Source organism: Anthonomus grandis, chromosome 2, assembly GCF_022605725.1.
Source record: "Anthonomus grandis grandis chromosome 2, icAntGran1.3, whole genome shotgun sequence".
In the NCBI taxonomy this organism is placed as follows: domain Eukaryota; kingdom Metazoa; phylum Arthropoda; class Insecta; order Coleoptera; family Curculionidae; genus Anthonomus; species Anthonomus grandis.
The window spans coordinates 31,799,050-31,824,330 of record NC_065547.1 but is presented as its reverse complement, the minus strand read 5'-3'; the positions used below and the strand labels follow the sequence as shown (position 1 = coordinate 31,824,330).

At 31.7% G+C, this 25,281-nt stretch overlaps 1 protein-coding gene across 1 annotated transcript; it reads right to left on the bottom strand.

The window, feature by feature from the left end:
• Positions 1-601: 601 nt before the first annotated feature.
• LOC126750739 (uncharacterized) lies at positions 602-2,468 on the bottom strand. The gene is made up of 3 exons (XM_050460455.1): positions 2,096-2,468; positions 1,866-2,037; positions 602-1,787 (listed from the first exon to the last, which is right to left on the bottom strand). Exons 1-3 carry the CDS (start codon positions 2,360-2,362, stop codon positions 652-654), a joined length of 1,575 nt encoding a protein of 524 aa, XP_050316412.1. The 5' UTR covers positions 2,363-2,468; the 3' UTR covers positions 602-651.
• Between the last annotated feature and the right edge of the window lie 22,813 nt (positions 2,469-25,281).

Here is a 25,281-nt window from a genome sequence, read left to right as displayed (position 1 = left end):
GATTAAAATGTAATTAATTTCCATTAAAATTTCCAACCGAAACTTTTAAAAGGATCTGAGCAGTGCCTACTAAAATTAAATACGCATTATTAATTTTTTTTTAAACATTTATTACATTGAAAAATAATTTTTTTCTTTTAGTCGACCCCAGAAAATGTCAACTATACATTTATAAATTTCTTTTACTATAATTACTCCAAGGTACAAAAAAGTATAACAAATGTATACTAAAACCTTGTCTATCAAAAACGTTCTACGTTTTTTCGGATGTTTTTGAGTAGTACCTAGTATCTATTTCAAAAAATTTTTTTAGAAACAAGATTTCATTTAATATTACATTTTGGCAAATAAAGTTGTATTCTGCAGATGTTAAAAAAACTCAGGGTTAACTATAAAACCTCCAAGAATCCAAATCACTTTTTTGGTAGTATTAATAGTTTTTGAAAACGATTCATACCTAGAAAACTTCTTTATAATGAAAATTCTAAACTCATTTTCTATTGAAAATTATATAAAAACTTTTCTTTTAAAGTAAGCAGTAAACATATCTAAATGAAAAAAATACCTTAACTGTACTACCTATGCTTCAAATAAAAGTCAATTATATTTTTTTAAATAATAATTTATTAACAAACGATAAATAATAATCCACTAATCTTCTCTTCCAGACACAATACCTTCCACAGTAGTCCTGGTATTGTCCCCAATATTCTTAATCTCAGTTATCCTGGTCTCATATGCCTTAATCGCCCTATTCAGCCTCTTAATATTCCTCAAAATCCTTGTATTGACCTGCTCGCTCTTCCTAATCGAATCATCATGAATCTCCTTGATAGTATCGCTTTGTTCCGCCACAATGTTGATCTGCTGAGCCAAGAACTTGCCACGTGCCGCCTCTTCTTCCACTAATTTCTGCGCATCCAGAGCCGCCTCCCTCAAATCCTCATACAATTTTGTATGTTCGTTAACAGGAATCTTAAACGCGTTCATATTTTGCTCCTCAATTGCCACTTTCTTCTTGTAATGATCCGTTACTGCCCTGTATACCTCCTCAGTATCTTTGCACATCTGTTCCATCCTCTCTGCTTCATGTTTCTTTTTGGTACTTTCTTTTCTAAGTTCCTTTTTCATTTGTGAGGCAATTCTCTCATGTCTCCTATGCATCCTTTCAGCAATCTCTTCCTTGAATTCTGCTAAATAGACCACAAACTTCTCCACCACAGGTATTGGATAGTTTTGTTTCAGAGCCTCCATATTCTTTTTACCAGGCATTTTTTCGATAGCCTGTTGCCACATAGCTGCTGGCAACTGATACTCATCCTCTGGCTGCAAGGTGCTTACATCAAACAGATGTGGCATAACCTTATTCTGGATATCATCAAGAATCTCTTCCCTTTTGGCCACCTTATCTCTCCTCACCTTGATCCTGTCGTAAAGAGTCATCAGTAGCTCCATTCTCTTACCGTAGTCATCCATGTTTTCGTAGCAGCAGCCCCACTGTCCTTTATCCTTTAAGTCCTCCATCAGCTGCTCCAGGAGTCCCTCAACTGTTTCGTTGAACTCTGGTGCGTGACCATTCAGTTCGTCACTCACCACTTGTAATAGGGCATCGTAAAACGCTAAAACTCTCTCGCGTTCCTTCGGGTCCTTCCTCTTGGCTAGAATTTTTTCCATTTCGTACTGCGGCACCTCCTCGCGGTACCGTTGACTCATTTGGTGCTCGATGGCGCCGAACCGTTGGGCGGAGGTATCGCCTGCTGCGCCCGATGCGCCCATCCAATCATCACCTGAGCAGGAATGCAATTATATAACGTCTGTGACTTTTATTGAGATTGAGGTTAAATTATAAATTTATTGTTTTGTACCTGTTAGACTAATTCCTACATAAGCAAAAGCTCCTTGTCCGTTCGGCAAAGTCCTGGTAGCAAAATACGTGCGTCCAGATTTATCCTGTGCGGTAGGACGATGTTCCAGGACGAAGTCAGTGTCATTCAGCCATTCGGGAGGCTCAACGGTCTCCGGAATATTCCCAAATACCTTACAAAAGCTTAAATGTAATTTTGAATTAAAACAATCAGATTAGAGAGTCAGAAACCTCAAAGGCGTCAGAAATGTCCACGTAAAATGGCGGCTGCAAGAAGGGCTCCTCTAGCTTACCGCTTTGCATACAAATTAACAAGTTGGCCAGGTACATATTTCTGCATCGTTTCCTCTCGACTCCCTCGCAGGGCTCGGTGCACAATTTCAGGATCCAGTTGCGACACATACGGAAAACGTCGTGGTCCGAAATTCTTTTTAAAAAAGTATTCGTAAAGTTCGTGTAAAAGAGGAAATCGTCATCCAGTTTCTCTTCGACGTCCATTTTCCAGATTAAAAAACGGGGGAGGTGGATTTACTAGAATTTTGCCTTTTCGCAGAGAAAGGGTTGAAGTGGGAGATTGACTTTGACAAGGAGGGACTTACAGGTAAATTGCTGGTGGGGGATCTTAGTAAAGAATTCTCTAAAGTTTATTCAAATTTCACTTTAGAATTAAATTTTTATGATTTTCCACTGCTGCAAAATAAACCATAAAAATAAGAGAATAATACACTTGTAATTTTTGCTCCTTTCAATCCCAATTATCTTAAAAACATAATAGGGTAAAATGAAATTAATTATATTGAATTAAAACTCTATTACTTTATTGACATCTTAATTTGATATGTAAGCCACGCTCTGCAGAACTTTCCAAGTTATCCAGCAATTGCAGTAGTTGACTGGTAGAAAAACCTTTTCATAAGGAACAACCCTGCAACTCACATTATGTTAAAAACAAGAGAGACATTCGATAAATTGCAATGATTTATTTAAGATTTGAAGCTATTGAAATCTTAATTTGATATGAAAACCACGATATCTAAAACTTTTCAAATAATCCACCAATTTCAGCAGTTGACTAGTACACCAACTTTGATATATTTAGAATACAACTTAAAATAATTGAATATTGCTCTATTATTTTTGTTTAATATCTAATACAATTTTGTTCCGGTTACTTTTTCACAAGGAGCATCACTTATTTAGTGGTCAATATTAGAATGCATTTAATAAGTCAAAATTCATAATATTATTTTTATATCCAATTAAATTACAAATAGAAAACCTTTTATCTAATTTAACCATTTATTAATAATAATAATAATAATAATAATAATAATAATAATAATAATAATAATAATAATAATAATAAATCATTTTATTGTTCCATAACATTTACATAGTTTATAATATTTACATACATATAATACTGAAACAAAAGGCTTTTTATTCAGCATCCCTCCCAAGGAAGGGGCTGTTAAAGCCCATGCATTGCTATACACTTTTCATTATAGCACTCAAATAACCTTCACAATAATTCCTCAATTTTTGCCAGTAACCCAGTAAATTATATATAAAGTAGGCAAAAAGACTTACATTAAACCAAACTAACAATGTGGACGAATAATAATATTATTATCTACATCTACCCTAGATCTGCTAAACTCAATGATAAAAATCTAAATTTGCTAAAGGAGTTGCTGCCTGATTTTATTTTTTAAATACACAACAGAAAAATTAAATGTATTAATTTTGAATTTATTAAGGATGGAGGCTATGTTATATGAAAATCCCTTTTTGAAAGACTCTTTATTGTGTCTTGGGATTGTAAAAATATGTTTTCTTCGTATATTAAGATTATGGATATCCGTACGGTATACTACTTTCTTATTAAGATAAATAGGACATTTTTATTTAACAATGTTATAAAAAAAGCAAGCCGAGTGCAATATTCTTCTATTGTACATAGAAAGCCAATTAAGTTCCCTGAGCTTATGTGATACACGCTGCCTTCGTCTAATGCCGCATATAAATCGTATACAAGAGTTTTGTACTTTCTGCACTTTTTTAGCCTGAGTTGTGTCCAAATAGGGTCCATAAACGCTATCAGCAAAATTAAAATGTGACAACACAAGTGCTTCACACAATTCTATTTTTGTTTTCCTTTCTAAAGAATGTCGGTGGGGAAAAAGGGATTTCAGTACTGAGTAAGATTTTTCAATACATGAAGTTATATGTTCATCAAATTTAAGTTTATTATCAATTATTAAACCTAGGTTCCTTGAAGAGTTTTTAAAAGAGATATTACACTGCCCAATAGTGAGTCTTAATTTATTATAAATTATTTCTCGAAGTCTTTCACTGCAGAAAAGTAAAGCCACTGACTTTTGTGGATTTAATTTTAATAAATGATCTTCCGATAGTGCGTTAAGAGTTTTAAGATCTATGTTTAGTCTAAAATTTGCCACTACAGCATCCTCCGGCTTAAACGAGTATATTAATTGTGTGTCATCGGCGTAAAAATGATATTTACAAAACTTTAAGGATGCTATAAAATTAGACGTATAAATGGTAAAAAGAAGAGGGCCCAAGACACTTCCCTGAGGAACACCAGCAAAAATAGACATAAGTTTGGAAAATGTACTATCAAGCGTTACTCTTTGCGTCCTTTTACTTAAAAACGACTTAACCAAAGCTTGGGCATTAACACCAAAACCACAATAAGATAATATGGCTAGTAAAATATCATAATTTAGCATATCAAAAGCACGAGAATAATCCAGGAGCACTAATACGCTTGCCTTACTCTCGTCTTGTGCACCAGTAAGTTGATCCGTAACATCCGCAAGTGCTGTCGTACAGCTGTGACTACGGCGAAATCCTGATTGTTTTTCTGGCAAAAGGTTGTTGGACTACACGAAGCCTGAAATTTGGGACGGCATAACCTTTTCCAGAATTTTAGACATAGATGGTAAAATAGAAATGGATCTAAGTTGACTATAGGTCTCAGGATTACTCACTTTAGGAAGCGGAACCACTATAGCAGATTTCCAATCACTTGGAAAAACTGAATCTCGTAAACAACAATTTATTAAGTGGGTCAGGTAAGGTATAACAAAGGGGCAGCATAATATAAAAAAAGTGCTATTAATATTGTCACTTCCAGATGCAGTTGACTTCATGTTAAGTATAGTATTAGAAATAGTTTCCTCAGTAACCTGAGTAAAATTAAATTCCTTATTTGTTTTTTTGTTTTTTTTATAAAAATCTAAGAGTTCAGGTTTTGGAGAAATAGTAGAGTTAGCTGCATTGACAAATTGCGTGTTGATTTCATTAAGATTTCTTAGCTGATCTGGTATTGTATTTATTTTTTTATTTATGATGCCAACTTTTTTTAATTCAATTTTTTAATTCTGCATAAATAAAGTACAAAGCGAATGCACTGTATAATACAAAAGAGTGATAACATGATATTAATAATAAATGCCTTCTATGAATATTGAATTCATTCTTAATTTGGTACACAGGTAACTTGTCGCACTATTACCATTTCATGTCTTTATTGTTGAATCTCCACAATTGTTCAATTCATTCAGTATTGTCTAGCAGGCAGCAGTCAGGGAATGTCTTGTGTGATCGAAAATTTCATAGCTATTTGTATTACTCCATTCTGTGAGTAATTTAGGGAATCAATTGCTGAATTATTATCCTTATGTTTTGTTTTCATGCCTTATTCCTTATTAGAGAAAAAGACCTTTGATTGGAAGTAAACTAGGAAATATAAGAACTAATTGTATTCATTTATTTCCCATATTTTATTAAGAAAAAACAAACACAATAAATAATCATTATAGATTTTTAAAAAGTAAACATGTCATTTGGACATTGACGTTTCGGTCAGAAAACGTCAAGTCAGGATAGCTGCATGTATAGACAAAAAATTTAAGATTTTATTTTACTAGTGATGTCTCACCGATAAAGCTTTCCTATTGAATTAAGGGATGTGTATGGCGAACCATTCAGTTTTTTCATATTTACTGAGTTTGATTATGGTTATGCAAGATTGCGCTAGCTTCAGTATGAGCGGATGCTAATGTCAATAGGATTATTCTGATGGGTCGGATCTTCTGTCTATTGATGAGTATTGCAGGGGAGATTGACTGTGATTTGTTGTCACTTCCTGCACTTTCTTTCTGGTGTGGGCAAGCGAAGTGCGAACATTAAAAAATGCCGGATTGAAGTTATCGGCTAAAATTTTTAATTAAATCTTATCATGCGCTAATGTAGTGGGATTTATTTGATCAACTATTTGACAATGTTTCGAGGCACTGTATGAGCATAATATTTTTGGAAAATTCCCCTCGGGGGGTTTAATTTTCGTAAATCGAAATTTGTTGTTCGACTTTATGTCGTTTCAATCTTCTTCACCTACGTCACCTAATTGAAATTTCTCTTAATTCACGATTTTTTTTAATTTGTGCTTAATTCTAACCAACCATTTCCCTCGCATCGTATTTTCCTTGCAAATTCTTCTTGGGGGTTGTTACACTCAGAAAGTACGGAGCGTGAGGCCGCCCACCAACTAAGGAACCTGAGGGACGGCGATTTTTGCAAAGTATGTAAATATTGTTTACTTATTAAATAATTATTAAATATTATTTAGAGAATTATTAATTACTACTTAATAATTCTTTCCTGTCAATCTCAAGAAGTTTGGTGGAGTATCTTATGCCCGGCTGAGTTATCAGTTACAGTGAGTTACGAATTTGAGAGGAATTACTTTGGTGAGCTTATCCTTTCCTTCAATACTGAATTGGGTATTATTAGGAATTGCACTAATTACCAACTCAATCATTACTGCACCAATTCAGGTTATTACATAATTTAGCAATGTAATATTCATTATAGATAAAAAAAGGGGCATTTATTTCCAACAGGTTTGTTACCCAGTTACAGAAAAGAAAAAAAAACAATTACCAAAATATGTATAAAAATGAAAAATCAAAATGCTTAACATTCTATGTACTTAAACAGACTATCTATATACATACTAGAAAGACTCTGCATCACCTATTTACTTTATACCTTCTATAATGGACCTTAAACTGTCAACAAAAATATCGAATAATCAATCTCATCTATCAGGTAGCTATAAATTGGGTACCAAATTAGAGATCCGTATTCTATTTTGGAGCGTATGTAAGTGAAGAAAAGTAGTTTTAAAGTATTAATATTTTCAAAGTGCCGACAGTTTCGATAAATAAAACCCAACAATTTGGCAGAGTCAGAAACTATTTTTGCTACATACTTGGCGAAACTTAATTTCGCATCATAAGTAATTCCCAGATCAATCGCCTCATCCACTCTGGCTAACACAACATTATTTGCTCTATAGTCAAAATTAATTGGCAACAGTTTTCTAGAAAATGAGAGAATAGAGCATTTATTAACATTTAAATATAGTCTATTGATATTGCACCAATTCTCTACTTTATTAATATTTACCTGAAGGAATTCGCAATCGTCTTCAGTATCTATTTTTGTGAACAATTTTATATCATCCGCAAACAGTAAACTCTGACAAGACAGTAATTTGGCAAGATCATTTATAAATAATAAAAAGAGAAGCGGGCCCAAATTAGATCCTTGCGGAACTTCCAAGCACACTTCATATATAGGAGACTTAAAGCCTTCATATTCAACAAACTATTTACGACCTCGTAAGTAAGATTTTATTAAAGTAACTAAATCCGTAGAAAAACCAAAAAATGTTAGCTTATGAAGAAGTACAAAGTAGCCAATTTGGTCAAAAGCTTTGCAGAAATCAAGGTATATTACATCAACCTGACCTCTATTATCCAAATGCTGACACAAATACTTACTCAGGTTTACTGTACAAGAGCTATTTTTGATGAAACCAAATTGATTAGTCTCAAGGTATATATTTTCGTTTTAATTTATACGAAAGTTTGCAAGTTATTGAGCAGTTTCAGAAGTTGGCTGGTGCAACACTACTAACTCCGATTACTTGGTTCCCATTATCTTAAAAACGACATTAGATATTCAAATTCAATTGAGACACATTTGCTACAGTATGCTACAAGGCGTTTTACATGCAGTCCCATGTTATATTTCTGACACTAGAACCGATTCCAAGCGATCTATCGGTTTCAACCGCGGTTAAGCCCTTGGTTGACCTTGAACAGTCCCTTTATAATATAACCAATCGTGTCCGCTTGGACGTGTTTGGTTGAAGTAACTTCGTAACTTGTCAGCTGTCGCTGTCAACATTTTGTTTGTTTGTAAATAATACCCCAGAAGGTAGTAATGTTGTGTCATAAATATCAAAAAAGAAAACTTATTAACCATAATAAATTTTGTGTCATCTTTAAAAAGGAAATAATTTGTTGTTTGTTTTTATTTTTTCCCGCACTTATTTCAATATTTTTGATATTTGACGTTTAGAAAACAGCTCCGGTAGTGATGCGATCCACATTTTGTTTGTTTCAGTTGAGGAATGAGAAAGTGATCACGGCGTTCACATCTAAAATCAATGTTCTCCAGCACAGAAGGACAGCCTCTTGAATATGAGACTGGCTTTTTGTTTTGGATCAATAAGACTGTAGCTAATTTCCTCCTAAATTTCAACTGGTCCATTTCATCAACATTTTAGCGATGAAGGTGCCATTTTGTATTGCCAATCAATGCAATGAGTATAAAAATACTACTTTTTTCCTATCACTGATGTCCTATATAAACTTATGTTTTGGTCCGATCGGTCTACTCCACCCATATTTGCATTGTACAAATAAACTAAGTAAGGCTGCTAAAATTTAAAATGTACCTTTTTTACATTACATTTTTTTTTTATTATTATGTTTACCTTAATATGTTTATTTTCCTTGTGAATAAATCTGTTGTCATTATCGATTGGCATTACTCCTGCGTTGTTAGAAATAAGACTATACTGTTGTCATTCTATTTAACAATAATTATATCTTGGTCAGTAATTTTGGCATGGTTATAAGATACACGGTCTTACTTTTTTAGAATTTTTGAGTTATCAAAGGGTTTCTTGATAATGGGTTTTCTTGCAAGGTCTCAGTAGCATAAAAACCTATATCTGTAAATTTCTCCATCAGCGCGATTGTACAAAAAAAAATGTCAAAAAAAGATGTGTGATTTTGTAATGGGTAATTTTGTAATGGGCAAAGCGTATATAGTCGCCTTCGCTCTTATCGTGCGGGTTCAAAGGTCACCACGTAATATGAATCAAATTGAAAAATCAGTGGCTGCCAAAATGTTATTTCCTTGAGAGTTTGACAATACATTGAACGCCGTCATGTGACATATTAAAGCCGCGTATACACCTTAGATCATAATTATTAATTGACGTGATGCCTTTAACGCCGTAAAAATGTCTGCGGAATACTACGTATCCGAGATTCGACATGTAAAACATACGTTGGTTATTTCCTTTCATGACGTGAAAAAGCCTATAAGTATAAAGCCCGTTGGGTATACGCCTCATCGGTATATGCCTAGAATCCCGGATATTCTGCTAAGTTGCCAGACATAATATTTACTTTTCTTTTTTGAAAAATTGTCCGAAATAGACGGAATTATCAACAACAATTTTTCTTTACGCAATAATATCTAAATCTAAGCATTTCATATTTTTTATGAGAGCAAAAATGCCTCCCTAGCCTTTCATGAAAATTGTACATATTTCATTTAAAAATGGTTGTTACCTAAATTTTTGAGAAATTAGTATACGATTTACCATGACTCTATGTATGTGCATAACATACTTTGTCGATTTCAGGGCACAGCGTCTAATTTTTAACGATTATTTGATCTTGTCTTCTTCTTTGTTTGTGTGATTGTGTTTTTTCGTAATAATGATTGGGAAACTATACATTTTGGTATAATGACAAACAATTAATTTGTATTGTGTGTGATGCAGTGCAGTCAGAGACCAGAAAACTACTTTCTTTGTTTAAAGGCAAGTTCATGTTACAATCTCACTTTTAAAATGACATTTTAATTTTATGATTTATTATTTGTCGTTCGACCCAATCTATACGTTGATGCACAGAAAATTAAAAAAGTTGTGTTATCTTTTCTTTTATATCAGTTAAAAGTCAAAAAAAGATAAAAAATAACTAAAAAAAAACTGGTGAATGCGGCGGATTTAATTTGTTTAAAAAGATAAATACGAGGCGAGTTTTTTAAAATGTCGTTTTCTTAAGACAATTTTTTTTTACACATTACAGGGCAAAAAAAAGATTAAAAATAACTTTAGAAAAAACTGGTGAATGCGGCGGGCATTTCTATCTCCCAGGGCATTGACCAATTTACTTACTTAGCTTTTTTTAAAAAGATAAATACGAGGGGAGCTACGACAGTTCTTTAAAATGTCGTTTTCTTATGAATATTTATTTATTTACACATTACAAGGCAAAAAAAGGTTGAAACTAACTATTAAAAAAATGGAGAATGCGCCGGGCATATCTATCTCCCAGCGCATTCATCAATTTATTTATTTAGCTTTGTTTAAAAAAAAAATTTTGTACTTTTTAATCATACCTAAATAATAAACAAAATGCAAAAAGAAAACTAATTATTTTAATAACGAAAAAGAAAATAAGGGATTGCTTAGAATGTACAAGAAGAAGTAGCTAAAGCGCTTGGAATTAGTTTAAGAATGGTGCAAAAAGTTGTATATGAAAACAAGAACAATCTTATTTACAAGCAGGAAACAAAGTGTAAAAGGAAGAAGCCGAAGACTGAAGATTTAAGTGAATGTATAAAAATGAAGTAACAAATTTAACTAAAAAAAGAAACTAATTATAACTATCATTATCACTAACAGAGTCGGAAAACTCTTCGTCATTTTCCGAATCTTCTTCAAATGGAGTAATGATTAATGGTTCCACTTGGATATCGAGTACTTTTTCTGTCTTCCACCAGATTCTGATAATGTTTTCTGTGTGATCCACTGATTTCCGCCAATACTCCTTTGTGATGTGATTCAATGCCTCATTCCAAACAGCTTCAACCTGGTCAGATCTAAGCCCAGCACCCACATGCTTCTCATAATAAGATTTTGACCCTGCCCATATAAGCTCAATGGCATTAAACTGACAATGGTATGGAGGCAATCTTAAAACTGCATGGCCATATTCACGTACTATTTCGTCAACAGCATATATTTTTGGTCTTTTCAGCGATTTTGCAATTGAAAGAAGTTCGGATTTTAGCATTTATGGCAAGGGATTCTGATTTTCTTTTACTAACCATTCATAAATTTCGCTTTTTCTCCAACTCCTCCATTTGGTTGTTTATTCAAAATTCTTGAATGATACGACGCATTGTCTAATACTATTAAGGAAGGTTCTTGCAAGTTCGATATTAACTGTTCCTTTAACCATTTTTCAAACATTTCGCAATTCATATTGTCATGATAATTTATACTTTTAGACTTAGAAGAAAAAATTAAACTTGCACCTGGAACGAATCCCGTTGAAAACCCGGCATGTAAAATAATAAATCGTTTTCCCTGACCACATCCTTTTTTTCTTTTCACGCTTTTCACAGATTCATCTTGCCAAGATTATATTCGACTCCCATTTGAAAATATCCAGGTTTCATCTAAGAATACCACTTAACTTTGATTTTTCATGTTGTGTATATTGTCTTAAAAATCCTATTCGTTGGCTCACAATATTTGGTAGTTCACACATATATCTTCTATTGCAGTCTTTTTTATAGCGAAAACCTATGCTTTTAATTAATTTTGATAAAGCAGAAAGTCCAATTTCAAAAGTACCGCGTTGCTTTAAAAAATCCCTCAGAAATGGCTGCGTTATATTTGTTTTTAGCCTATATAGTTCATAAATCCTATCCCTTACTTCCATTTTTACACATTCACTTAAATCTTCAGTTTTTGGCTTCTTCCTTTTACACTTTTTTTCCTTCTTGGGAATAAGATTGTTTTTATTTTGATATAAAACCTTTTGCACCATTCTTAAACTAATTCCAAGCGCTTTAGCTACTTCTTCTGGTACATTCTTAGGCAACCCTTTATTTTCTTTTTCGTTCTCGGAGTAATTAATAACATTAAGTACCATTTTTTTGGCTTGAGGATTTAGAAATCCACAAAAAGGCTTTTTCTTAATAATTTGAAATTTAAATTATCTTGTGACAAATAATGTCATCCGTCAATCGAAACGAGACAGGCATGTTTGTTATGAAAGTAATTGTTTTATAACCACTGACATTTAACATTTTATCTGCTTTTGATACATTAACGCTGCATATATCTGTTTCGTTTATCTGACGCGTTGTAGTTAAAAAACGTTGTTGCGCAAATTGAAATGAAACGTAACTACAAAAGTTTGTCGTTGATAATCCGATAGACCCGCACGATAAGAGCGATTTTGACTATAATCATTATGGATTTTTAAAAAGTAAACATGTCATTTGAACATTGATGTTTCGGTCAGAAAACGTCAAGTCAGGATAGCTGCATGTATAGACAAAAAATTTAAGATTTTATTTTACTTGTGATGTCTCACCGATAAAGCTTTCCTATTGAATTAAGGGATGTGTATGGTGAACCATTGAGTTTTTTCATATTTACTGAGTTTGATTATGGTTATGCAAGATTGCGCTAGCTTCAGTATGAGCGGATGCTAATGTCAATAGGATTATTCTGATGGGTCGGATCTTCTGTCTATTGATGAGTATTGCAGGGGAGATTGACTGTGATTTGTTGTCACTTCCTGCACTTTCTTTCTGGTGTGGGCAAGCGAAGTGCGAACATTAAAAAATGTCGGATTGAAGTTATCGGCTAAAATTTTTAAATAAATCTTATCATGCGCTAATGTAGTGGGATTTATTTGATCAACTATTTGACAATGTTTCGAGGCACTGTATGAGCATAATATTTTTGGAAAATTCCCCTCGGGGGGTTTAATTTTCGTAAATCGAAATTTGTTGTTCGACTTTATGTCGTTTCAATCTTCTTCACCTACGTCACCTAATTGAAATTTCTCTTAATTCACGATTTTTTTTAATTTGTGCTTAATTCTGACCAACCATTTCCCTCGCATCGTATTTTCCTTGCAAATTCTTCTTGGGGGTTGTTACACTCAGAAAGTACGGAGCGTGAGGCCGCCCACCAACTAAGGAACCTGAGGGACGGCGATTTTTGCAAAGTATGTAAATATTGTTTACTTATTAAATAACTATTAAATATTATTTAGAGAATTATTAATTACTACTTAATAATTCTTTCCTGTCAATCTCAAGAAGTTTGGTGGAGTATCTTATGCCCGGCTGAGTTATGAGTTACAGTGAGTTACGAATTTGAGAGGAATTACTTTGGTGAGCTTATCCTTTCCTTCAATACTGAATTGGGTATTATTAGGAATTGCACTAATTACCAACTCAATCATTACTGCACCAATTTAGGTTATTACATAATTTAGCAATGTAATATTCATTATAGATAAAAAAAGGGGCATTTATTTCCAACAGGTTTGTTACCCAGTTACAGAAAAGAAAAAAAAACAATTACCAAAATATGTATAAAAATGAAAAATCAAAATGCTTAACATTCTATGTACTTAAACAGACTATTTATATACATACTAGAAAGACTCTGCATCACCTATTTACTTTATACCTTCTATAATGGACCTTAAACTGTCAACAAAAATATCGAATAATCAATCTCATCTATCAGGTAGCTAAATAAATTGGGTACCAAATTAGAGATCCGTATTATATTTTGGAGCGTATGTAAGTGAAGAAAAGTAGTTTTAAAGTATTAATATTTTCAGTGCCGACAGTTTCGATAAATAAAACCCAACAATTTGGCAGAGTCAGAAACTATTTTTGCTACATACTTGGCGAAACTTATTTCGCATCATAAGTTATTTCTCAGATCAATCGCCTCATCCACTCTGGCTAACACAACATTATTTGCTCTATAGTCAAAATTAATTGGCAACAGTTTTCTAGAAAATGAGAGAATAGAGCATTTATTAACATTTAAATATAGTCTATTGACATTGCACCAATTCTCTACTTTATTAAGATTTACCTGAAGGAATTCGCAATCGTCTTCAGTATCTATTTTTGTGAACAATTTTATATCATCCGCAAACAGTAAACTCTGACAAGACAGTAATTTGGCAAGATCGTTTATAAATAATAAAAAGAGAAGCGGGCCCAAATTAGATCTGAAACAAACAATTACGAGATGAGAACAAACTGTTTACGACCTCGTAAGTAAGATTTTATTAAAGTAACTAAATTCGTAGAAAAACCAAAAAATGTTAGCTTATGAAGAAATACAAAGTGGTCAGTTTGGTCAAAAGCTTTGCAGAAATCAAGGTATATTACATTAACCTGACCTCTATTATCCAAATGCTGACACAAATACTTAGGCAAGGTAAATACCAGGTTTACTGTACAGGAGCGATTTTTGATGAAACCAAATTAATTAGGTGCTATATCTGTCTCAAGGTGTATATTTTCGTTTTAATTTATACAAAAGTTTGCAAGTTATTGAGCAGTTTCAGAAGTTGGCTGGTGCAACACTACTAACTCCGATTACTTAGTTTCCATTATCTTAAAAACGACATTAGATATTCAAATTCAATTAAGACACATTTAGTTTATAATCTTTATAACCAGACAGTCTGCTACTTGGTACTTGGTACGGTATGCTACAAGACGTTTTACATGCAGTCCCATGTTATATTTCTGACACTAGAACCGATTCCAAGCGATCTATCGGTTTCAACCGCGGTTAAGCCCTTGGTTGACCTTGAACAGTCCCTTTATAATATAACCAATCGTGTCCGCTTGGACGTGTTTGGTTGAAGTAATTTCGTAACTTGTCAGCTGATGCTGTCATCATTTTGCTTGTTTGTAATTAATACCCCAGATGCCAGTAATGTTATATGTAATTAGTTCTTGAGCATAAATATCATAAAAGAAAACTTATTAACCATAATAAATTTTGTGTCATCTTTAAAAAGCAAATAATGTGTTGTTTGTTTTTATTTTTTCCCGCACTTATTTCAATATTTTTGATATTTGACGTTTAGAAAACAGCTCCGGTAGTGATGCAATCCACATTTTGTTTTTTTGAGTTGAAAAATGACAAAGTGATTACGGCGATCACATCTAATATCAATGTTCTCCAGCACAGAAGGACAGAGAAGGAATAGACTGGCTTTTTGTTTTGGGTCAATAAGACTGTGGCTAATCTCCTCCCAAATTTCAACTGGTCCATTTCATCAACATTTTGACTATGAAGGTGCTATTTTGTATTGCCAATCAATGCAGTGAGTATGAAAATACATTAATTAATATAAACTTATATAGACTTATGTAATACCTATATAAACCTATATAAACTTATGTTTTGGTCCGATCGGTCTACTCCACCTCTTTGCATTGTACAAATAAAATAAGGCTGTTTAAAATATAAAATGTACCTTTTTTATATTACATTTTTTTTAGATATTATGTTTACCTTAATATGTTTATTTTCCTTGTGAATAAATCTGTTGTCATTATCGATTGGCATTACTCCTGCGTTGTTAGAAATAAGACTATACTGTTGTCATTCTATTTAACAATAATTATATCTTGGTCAGTAATTTTGGCATGGTTATAAGATACACGGTCTTGCTTTTTTAGAATTTTTGTTTTGTGTATTTCCGTAAAGACTTACTGCAATACTTACGGTAATTCGAGCATATCACGCTATCTCTGCATGCGTCATATAAATTTGATAGTGTGCAATATTTAGTACGGCGGGTATATCTGGGAAACAACAGTCGATATTCAAATGAAATAAATTGCAATAAATTTAGACTCTATCACACTATATTTTTTATTAATTTTTGTATCTAGAAATTTACAAATTTTGATTGACTCTCATTATTTTAAAAACGACATTAGATATTCAAATAAAATAAACTGCAATGAGTTAGGAAACTATTAATTCGTAATCTTCTTCTTAAGCCAAATATTTAGAAATTTCTAAGTTGTCCAGGAATTTGAACAATTTACTGGTGGGGATTACGTTGCTGACACATTAGTTCGGAGCTTTCCGTGTACCTGTAGTTTTATATTGCTATTTTAAAATGATGATAACCGGTAAATTGGATACACCCTGTTGAGTTTATGTACAGTTTATTTATTAAACACTTCTCCTTACTAAGCTCAAATATACAAAATACTATAAAAGGTATAGAAAATAATAATTAGTATTTACATGCTTCTTGTCTGGCATGTAATATTGACGCAACACATTATATGCGACGTTGCCACCAAGAATATTAAAGTGGAACGGCCATTACGAATAAAAATAAGAAAACGCAACATAGCGGCCCTCTTTAAAACTTCATAGTTTCAGGAAAAACAAAAAAATAACTTAAAACTAATCACTAAATAAAGTACAGATTAAGATATCTACTAAAATTAAATAAATACAAAATGAATTTAATTTACCTAATTCAGCTGTTAAATGTCAAATAGAAATTACTAAGTAGATGCTAAATAGGACAAATTATTATAATTTTCTAAAAACTAACAAAACGCAATTTAAATATACAAGTGCATTAACGAATCACTTATCGTCATAAATTGGTAATACACTGATTTCAGTAACTGAACGTTTAAAAGTCGCATTTTTTACCTTAACGGCAACCACTCTAATATGACCGTCAGCACCAGGATGTAGGTACATCTACTATTCTTTCAATCTTCCATACCAAAGGAGCAGAATCATCATGTAACAGGAAACACTGACCGATTCTGTAAATGTCATTTGCAGTTTGCCACTTCCGACGTTCTTGTAAGGTATGTAAATAATTAAGAGACCAATTTTCCCAAAATTGTTCGAATAGTAATCTCAATTGCTTGTAACGACAACTTAAAGATCGTTTGTCATTTAACGGATTTTCTGGCAAAGCCCTTAGCGGAGCACCAATTAAAAAATGTCCAGGTGTCAAGATTTTCAGGTCGGATGGATCTTCACTGAGTGGAGTCAAAGGACGGGAATTCACTATAGCTTTTATGTGAACTAGCAAGAATAAAAATTTTCATAAGTTAAAAATAATGTTCTAAAAAACTGGCTTTAAATGATATAAAACTCAAAAAATTCATCCATTATCCCAAAGATGCTGGTCATACACTTTTGTAAAAACACGAAATCTACAGCATTACAAATACATTTAATAAAATTACGAAGTTACATGTTTCGCTCGACTAGAGCATCATCAGACCTAAACAATAATTAAAATTATGTAACCCGAAAAAAGGAAAATTCAACAAAAAATTACCATAACATACACAAAACACCTGACATATAAGTAAACAAAGCTTACAATAAAGTGGCACTATCTATGTACAAAGAACTCAACTAAACAATCAAATCACTTTATACATTTTAGAAATCTAACCATCATTTAAGAGTCTAGAACTACTTAAGGTTATTAAAAACTAGGTGGCCATCAAAATCAAACCTTTCATTAACACAGGACAGATCTGGGCTTTTAAAAGCTTTACTAATTTCCATTGTCTCCAACAAGGCTAGTTTTTTACTTTTGTTATTGCTTGTTTACGAAATATTTCAAAGGATATCTTATTTCTTTCCCTCTTAAGTAATAAATCTAAGAATGGTAAGGTGTTATTCTGTTCCCGTTCGATTGTGAACTCAATTTTAGAGTGAAGAGAGTTGACATAATTATGGAAATCTGTAAGCTCTACCTCACTTCCATTCCAAATCAAACATATATCATCCACATACCGTTTATAAAAGATGATGTTATTTTTAAAATTACTGCTTAATATTTTTGTTTCTAAGTTACTAAGAAATACTTCACTAAGAAATGGCGATAAACAAGAGCCCATTACTAGTCCCTCTTTTTGTTTAAAAAACCGTTGTTAAATTGGAAAAAATTTTGATCTAACACAGTAGAAAGGAGCAAAAGTAGATTTTCCACCAAGAGTAAATCAAGTTTCCCCCTGAGAAGATCTTTAAATAAGACTAGACAATCAGCGGGTGGAATGCTTGGAAATAAGTTTTTCACGTCTAGCTTTTGGCAAAATTCACTGAATTTGTTACAGAATATGGCGCTTTGAAGTTTGAGACATTTCTAAGAACGTTGTTAAGCCAAGATAATAACTGGTAACAAGGGGAGTCAACAAAGGAAACCACAGGTCTAATTGGCATGCTAGTTTTATGGACTTTTGGCAACCCATATAATAGAGCTGTTTTAGGGTTCATGGGATATAGTTTTTGTTTTGTGGAATTAAAATATTCTAAGGTTATCAAGGTCATGTCTAAGACTTTTTTTAATTTATTGAAGAACGGACCTGTCGGATCTCTGTCGACCTTTTCAAAGTCTTCTCTGTTTAGAAAATTTATTAATTTATTTATGTAATCGTCTCTTTTTAAGGCAAGTAAGCATGATCCCTTATCGGCTTTTGTGAAAACTATATCGTTGTCCCTCATTTTCTTTTTTATAGATCTTAATATTTTGTTGTTGTTTTGATTTATTTTCTGTTTATTGTTTAGGAAACAATTTTGATTTAAAAAGTAAATTATTCTTGCTCTTAAAATGATAAAAAAATGAAATTTTGTAATCTTTACAGCGCTCTCCCACAATCCTCCATGATGCGGAGATCGTGGTGGTATAAAATGCCAAGAAATACGATCTTTGATTTCATTTAAAATATCCTCTACGAGCGATTAACCTTTTAATCATTTGTTCAAAGCAGAGCCGTACCAATTTTCACCTTCTACTTTATGTAAATTATTCTGTTTATTAGTGTTATTGAAATGTTGCTTAGCTGTTTGATTTGAATTACCTAAATGCAATAAACTGTTATGCTTGTTATTACAAATTCTGCATGGTTTTCCATGGCAATCATAACATGTATGTCCCATTCGAAGGCAATTAGTACAAGCTTTAAGTTTACGGATTGAATTTATTTGATTCGAAATTGATAGACGTAAAAAATTATTACAATAATAAATTACACGAACTCCCTTGCAAAAGATACAAGATAAAACCTTGTGGCGTTAACTTTACAGTGTTACTATTTTGCCAAGAGTTTGCAGACGGTAGCTCAGAATTATTGGAGGCTTGGGATTGTTCGAAGGTTCACTTATGACTGGCTATTAAAGAATATAATCTTGATTATAACTATTAAATAAGAGGGCGCCACTTAGTTTTTTTTTTATAAATGCAAGAAAACTAAGAAAAATACTTGGTATATAGGTTTCAATTAACAATTAAATGACCCTGGATAAAGTAGATTTCAAGAGGCAAAAAAAAAATATCTTTACAATACAACCAAATTATATTTACATCAAAGATAATATACACCTCATTTTCTAATCTGTTAAATGTTAATAATTTATTATGAATTAAAATATGAATAATGTTGATATGATTTAATAAAATAAGTTTGCCAAAAGTAACATTTAAATTATGATTAAGCTACTAGGTAGATTTCAGCACTTGAAAAATAAATTGCAATTATTAAAGTTTTTAGTATATATTTGTATTACGCAGGGGAAAGTTCATGAACCTTTTTACCTAAGGCATATCAGCCTTAACCGAGTTATATCTACTTAACCACCAAAAAAGGTACTGAAAAATACTGAAGAAAAAATAACTAAAATTATACATAAGAAATTGACGTATTAAATTATGATATTGATTCAATATTTGTAGCAATAAATTGTAATTAAAAGTATATTAATAAAAATTTAAATAAGTAAGACAACTCTATGGTTACTAATATTTAAATAATTGGAATAAACTGGCCTGTATATACCTCCAAGAAATGAACGGTTGGCCTTCAAAATCGAGGCTGTGAATGTATGCCATTTGTAGCTTAGCTATCCGGACTGGGAATATCTAATACTAGCTCTAGTTCTGGCTCCAACTCCACCGCTTTCAGCAACTTCCCGGGGAAATCAACAGCCTGTAGCCATCAACAATTGAAAAAGAATAAAGAGGAAAACGGAAAAGTAAAACCCTAAAACAACGATTGCCATTGTATTCACTGTGGATAAAAATGAAGGGCGTTCAAAATGTGACACACTCACCTTGCTAAGTTTCATTATCTATCCATCAAAATCTCGGGCATCCTGCACCAGAATTATGAAATAAACAGTTCCCTAAAGGAACAAGATTAAGGACTATAAATTATAAGCCATATTGGCCACTTCCTGCTTCACAAATTTCGAAAATAAAAAACTGGCCCTTTACGTGCGCTTCTACCTGCGACACGGGAACAAGTCCTCGAAAAATGGATGCAGTACCGACTAAATAAGTTACGACCCCACCTCTCGCCTGAGCTGTCAATGTCAATCCAATCAAAGAAAACATCAATCAAGACCAACCAGAAGAGTGACGGACCGTCAACAGAAAGCATGAATAATAAAACCAGGAGAGTGATGCGTTACAGTAGTAATGTCTCATTGACAGTGTGAATTTAAAGAAATATCGATAAAAGAAGTTGACTAAAATTATTAATATAATTATTGAAATTAATGAAATATCAATGGAGCGTTAGTGAAAATAAGAGTAAAAAAATAAAACGCTACAACCTTCATGGAAATATGATTCTGTACTTTTAGTGGATAGGGATTTTGTGAAGCATTACGGTTACTTGAAGAAGTGGATTTGCTTGAATATTTATTATCGATAGATTCAACAAGCTGACATCTATCGGATACAAATTTGATGAATGTTTCTGTGGTTAGCGAAACTTCATCTTTGGTTTTAATTTCCCATTCCTTCCTAGAATTTATGTCTAATTTAGACAGCAATAAATGTATCAATGATTGAAAGGAATCTCTACCTACATTTGGCAAATCAAAAATGTGTTTAGTATGATTTTTTATAATAAATTTTTCATTTTGATATCTCTCTTTTAACAGTTCCCATGCTACAAGATAATTGGAATTTGTTACTTCCAGAGAATCTATGATTTTTGAAGCTTCCTTTTTTAAGAAAGTTTGCAGATAATAAAATGTTTGTATGCTGCTTAGATTGCGATTGCTATGAATTAGAGTTAAAAATGAATCATGAAATGTTAACCATTTGTCACACCTACCGTCAAATTCAGGCAATGCTAAAGGAGGTAACTTGACATTAAATGCGTCAGAATTAGAAAATTGAGTATTAAGATTTGAATTATTTTGTTCAGATTCATCATACTGTTCAATTTCATCTTGAACCTGATTAAATTCACCAAAGATGATTCATTGTTTACATAAGTTACAAAATTTTTAAATCGAGTTAATTGACCTTTTAATTGGCCACGACGAGAAACTAAGCGAGAAATCATTAATTGAAATTCGCTTTCATCTTTAGCATTTTCGTTAGTCTCGGTCATTTTATTCATTAATTAAAAATTAAACAAGGTACTAAAATATATTAAAATGGATAAGTTACTGGGCAATCTATATTTGCTTCTATACGCATAAGCGTATATCGTTCCTACAATGGTAGGCTTAAAGGAAATATCACCGGTATGAAGGTTGATTGTGGTGGGGCGGAATAGTCTGCCACCCAAGATGGCCGATTGATTATGATTGACTAATTTTTGACGTATATCAAATATGACAATATTGACATTTTAACTGTCGTATTTGAGTATTGTCTTTTTTAGGTTCTCTTTGGGTGAAAAACAAGCCAAGCCTCATGATTTTCTTCCAATTTAAAGTTTTTAAGTAATTTTATAGCTTTTTGCAGTTTTTTTTTGAGTCATGGGTTAATAAATTATTTTACAAAGTCACTGTTCTCAATTTAACATTTTTTTTACAAATATTGAGTTTTAATTCATGGACCTACACTGGAAAAATGTCTAGTATTTTCTTTTCCTTATCTCCATCTACATTAAGATATGCATGCAAATACACTTTATGCACTAGTTTGTATATTAGGAACTGCACAGACAGAAATCACAGAAATTATAGATTTTTGTAAATTTCCCTTGAATTCATCCTTCCAAAAACCTTGGAGCAAGATCTGTCATGTAAGTCTGACTAAAAATGTCACCAAGAGTTTGTTCCAGACACTTTTCCGGTTCTGATTCTAACAACCCTGATAATCCTGTGCGACTTAAATATAATGCTGGAGTAGAAATGATATTCAGTTAATTCACATGGAGTAGAAATACAACACCTATTTGTTTAGTTTTAAAAAAAATTATGACATTCAGATTGACATATCTTTCTTAAAAACTGATTCCCCTAATTGACCTAATCCACCTTAAGTTATACACATTTTTGGATAATCATGGTCATCTAGAGAAAGTTTTGGTTGGTTTAGGGACTAAACCAACGTTAGGGACTTTTATTTTTTTAGGGACTTCTCTTTTTGTGACCAGCATGACATTGTACAATTGCTTGTTCAAGGTAGTACTAGCTTAATAATTTATAAATATTTAAAGGATTAAAATAAAAAGCCAACTTTAAAACCACAACAACAATCTTTAAGTGTTGGCCATTCCAAAAAACAGAAAGAGTTTCGACAATCTAAAATGTTTTCAAAAAAACAAAAATCTTGAATATCCTCATTTAACACTCATGATTTACAATACACTGCCTTAATCTGTTTAATTATGTTTCAAAAAAACAAAAAAAAAAAAACAAAAAAAACATACATAATAACTTGTACATATGTATTTGTGTTGTGTCTAGTCATTATTAATTAATTTATTCACAATGAGAAGCCAGATTTATTCAGAAGCCAGATTCAAGAAATAGGTTCAGTTCTTGTTGTTATTAGAGTTTAGATTTTGTTTTCCATATGTGGATATATATTATTTTGTTACAATTGTATAGATGGTTAAAAAATATATATGTTTAATTTATTATTTACATATGTTTTTAAGTGTTTCTTATAATGTTTTTAACTCTTATGAAAGCAAAAAAGCATGTAATTTTTTCTGAAAATCCAGAAATTATTAGGATTTTCAGTTAAAATTTGCTTTATACATGCCACAATTCCATTTTTTACATAAAAGGTCTTATTAATACCATACTTACAGTATACAGTATTTAATTTAGAATATATTGTAACATATTATATGTTTAGAATATATTTTTATGCGTTTTAAAACCCTTTGGTAAATTTATTTTAATTCATCTTAAAATAAAATATTTAAAAAAGTTTAGTTTTGTTTTTTTTATTTCAAATTTGTTCCCATACCTATCGTGCCAATTTATAATTCTTGGTAAGTATCTATATCTAAATATTTTAAATGTCCTAAATAAGCAATATCTTGAGAGCTAATTTTAAATCAAATAATATTTTAGTTGATGTGTTAATTCGTGAATAAAGTGATGAGGGATGTCTGAGATGCGATATTTGCATGAGATGCATTTTTTCCCAGCATTTAAAATATTTTAATAAAATGTGGGTATTTCTAAACTAACAAGCGTATTTTAATAATTTTCAAATAAAATTATATTCTATTTAAATATATCTCTCATCACTCGTCAGTTAACGCATCAACTTCTGTAATTCTGCAAATTACTTCAAATTTAAATATCGCGCAATAGATCAGGCTTAAATTTTCCGCCACACGCCACCCAAGATGGTTGCCCCCGTCTTTGTCAACAACGTCATTGGAATTTCTGTCTGTTCATTAGGCAACACGCATTTCACTATATTTGTGTTCTGTGGAAGATATGTTATAACCAGAGCCGGTCTCTCTAAATGATAGATAGACGGGTCTAGCGTGAGTAATTTGGCAACCTCGTCCAATTTTAAACGATGAAATCGAGTGGGGACTGGGGAATAAGGAGAGCGTAGGAGAAGTTTGTTAGGTTATGTCGTTATGTTAGATTATACAAAATAGAAAAAAAAAACACTATTTATACTTATTACTGCCAGTTATTTATCGGGTATTGATTAAAAATAATAAATACTCAAAAAAATACCGACAAAAAATGAGAAATCAATCTCTACAAGGTCAAACAAAACCAAGCAAGTAAATAATAAATGGAATGGATTCACATTAATAAAAAGCACATTTTAAATTTCCATAATATTACGTTTGCAATTTTGTTACCATAACATATTATGTAAAATTTCAGTGGATATGTAAATTTCAATAAATACATACCTAATAGGCTATGTAAAATATCTATGTCAATATACTGTATTGCTTATGTAATTTTTACATGGTATATTCAGTAGAATTCCCAAGTAAACTCACAAGAAGGATAATGTAATATGAATATGTAAATTTACGTAGATTTCTATGTAAAGGTAAGTAGTAAAATGTAACTTTTCTTGGAAAATAATGTAATGTAAAATTACCTTAATTTTGTAATATTACAGGTTAAAAAAAAAAGAAAATACTTAAACCAAATTATTTTTCAGTTTTTTTTTCAGGAAATTAACAGGTATGTTAACAAAAACTTAAAATTTAAAGATTTTAACCTAACAAAACTTAACTGAAAATTATACTTATAAATTATAAGATTAAAAAAAAAAATTACTTAAGTATAGGGATATACCTACAAAAATAATAAAATCAGTATTTTTAAAGATGGTAGTTATGAGGCAAAATAAAGCATCTTATTTCGACTACGAAATTACTTTTAATGGTTAACTTAAAAAAACGTTTTCCGGCATGCTTACAATTCAAAGACAACAACAACAAAACCAGTGTTGTCAGGTGCCGAAAAATGTTTACATGAGAAATATTTCGTAAAAGCATGAGATTTTAAAAAAAAAGCATGAGATGGCGCTGTTGTTAATAAGACTCTAGCAGGGTGTTCATTTATTGTTATACAACGTATTTTTTTTACCTTGATTTTAAATTAAATTAAAATTGCTATTTAAAAAAAATATTTTTAAATAAAAGAACAAAATATATTGCCCCAGGAAATAAAAAACTAACAATATTTTAAAGATTTTTTATTTATGGATGAGTTAAATTTGATTAAATTTATGGCGGAAAATACTCTTTCCAAATTAGCACTTGAAACAGGCAAAGTAAGTAAATTGAAGATGAATTTTGTTAGGTTTGGAAAACGCTGACCACTATTATCTAAAGTTCTTATTTCTGCAATATATTTCCATAATTCACAGATGTCATGCGACTTATCAGTCTTAAAATCAATTTCAAAATTTCTTAGAGCTAACCACTCATTATCAATTTCTTGTATATTAACATCAAGCAAGTTTGGAAATATAACTGATAGATCTGATCATTCGAGATTTAACAATTTCTGGATCTGTAAATTCCATTTTTTCAAATATAGAATCTTTAAGAGGAGATCTTGTATAAATTTGCTGAATACTTTCGATGTAAAAATTTAAGAAATTTAATTTAACTCTTTCTAGCCTATTTTT

Excerpts from the sequence above, each read along its gene's own strand:
- LOC126750739 (XM_050460455.1), bottom strand. The coding sequence starts at position 2,362 with ATGGACGTCGAAGAGAAACTGGATGACGATTTCCTCTTTTACACGAAC. Across the intron at positions 2,038-2,095 it reads ACATTTCTGACGCCTTTGAG|GTATTTGGGAATATTCCGGA; the intron begins GTTTCTGACTCT and ends AGCTTTTGTAAG. Across the intron at positions 1,788-1,865 it reads TGTAGGAATTAGTCTAACAG|GTGATGATTGGATGGGCGCA; the intron begins GTACAAAACAAT and ends ATTCCTGCTCAG.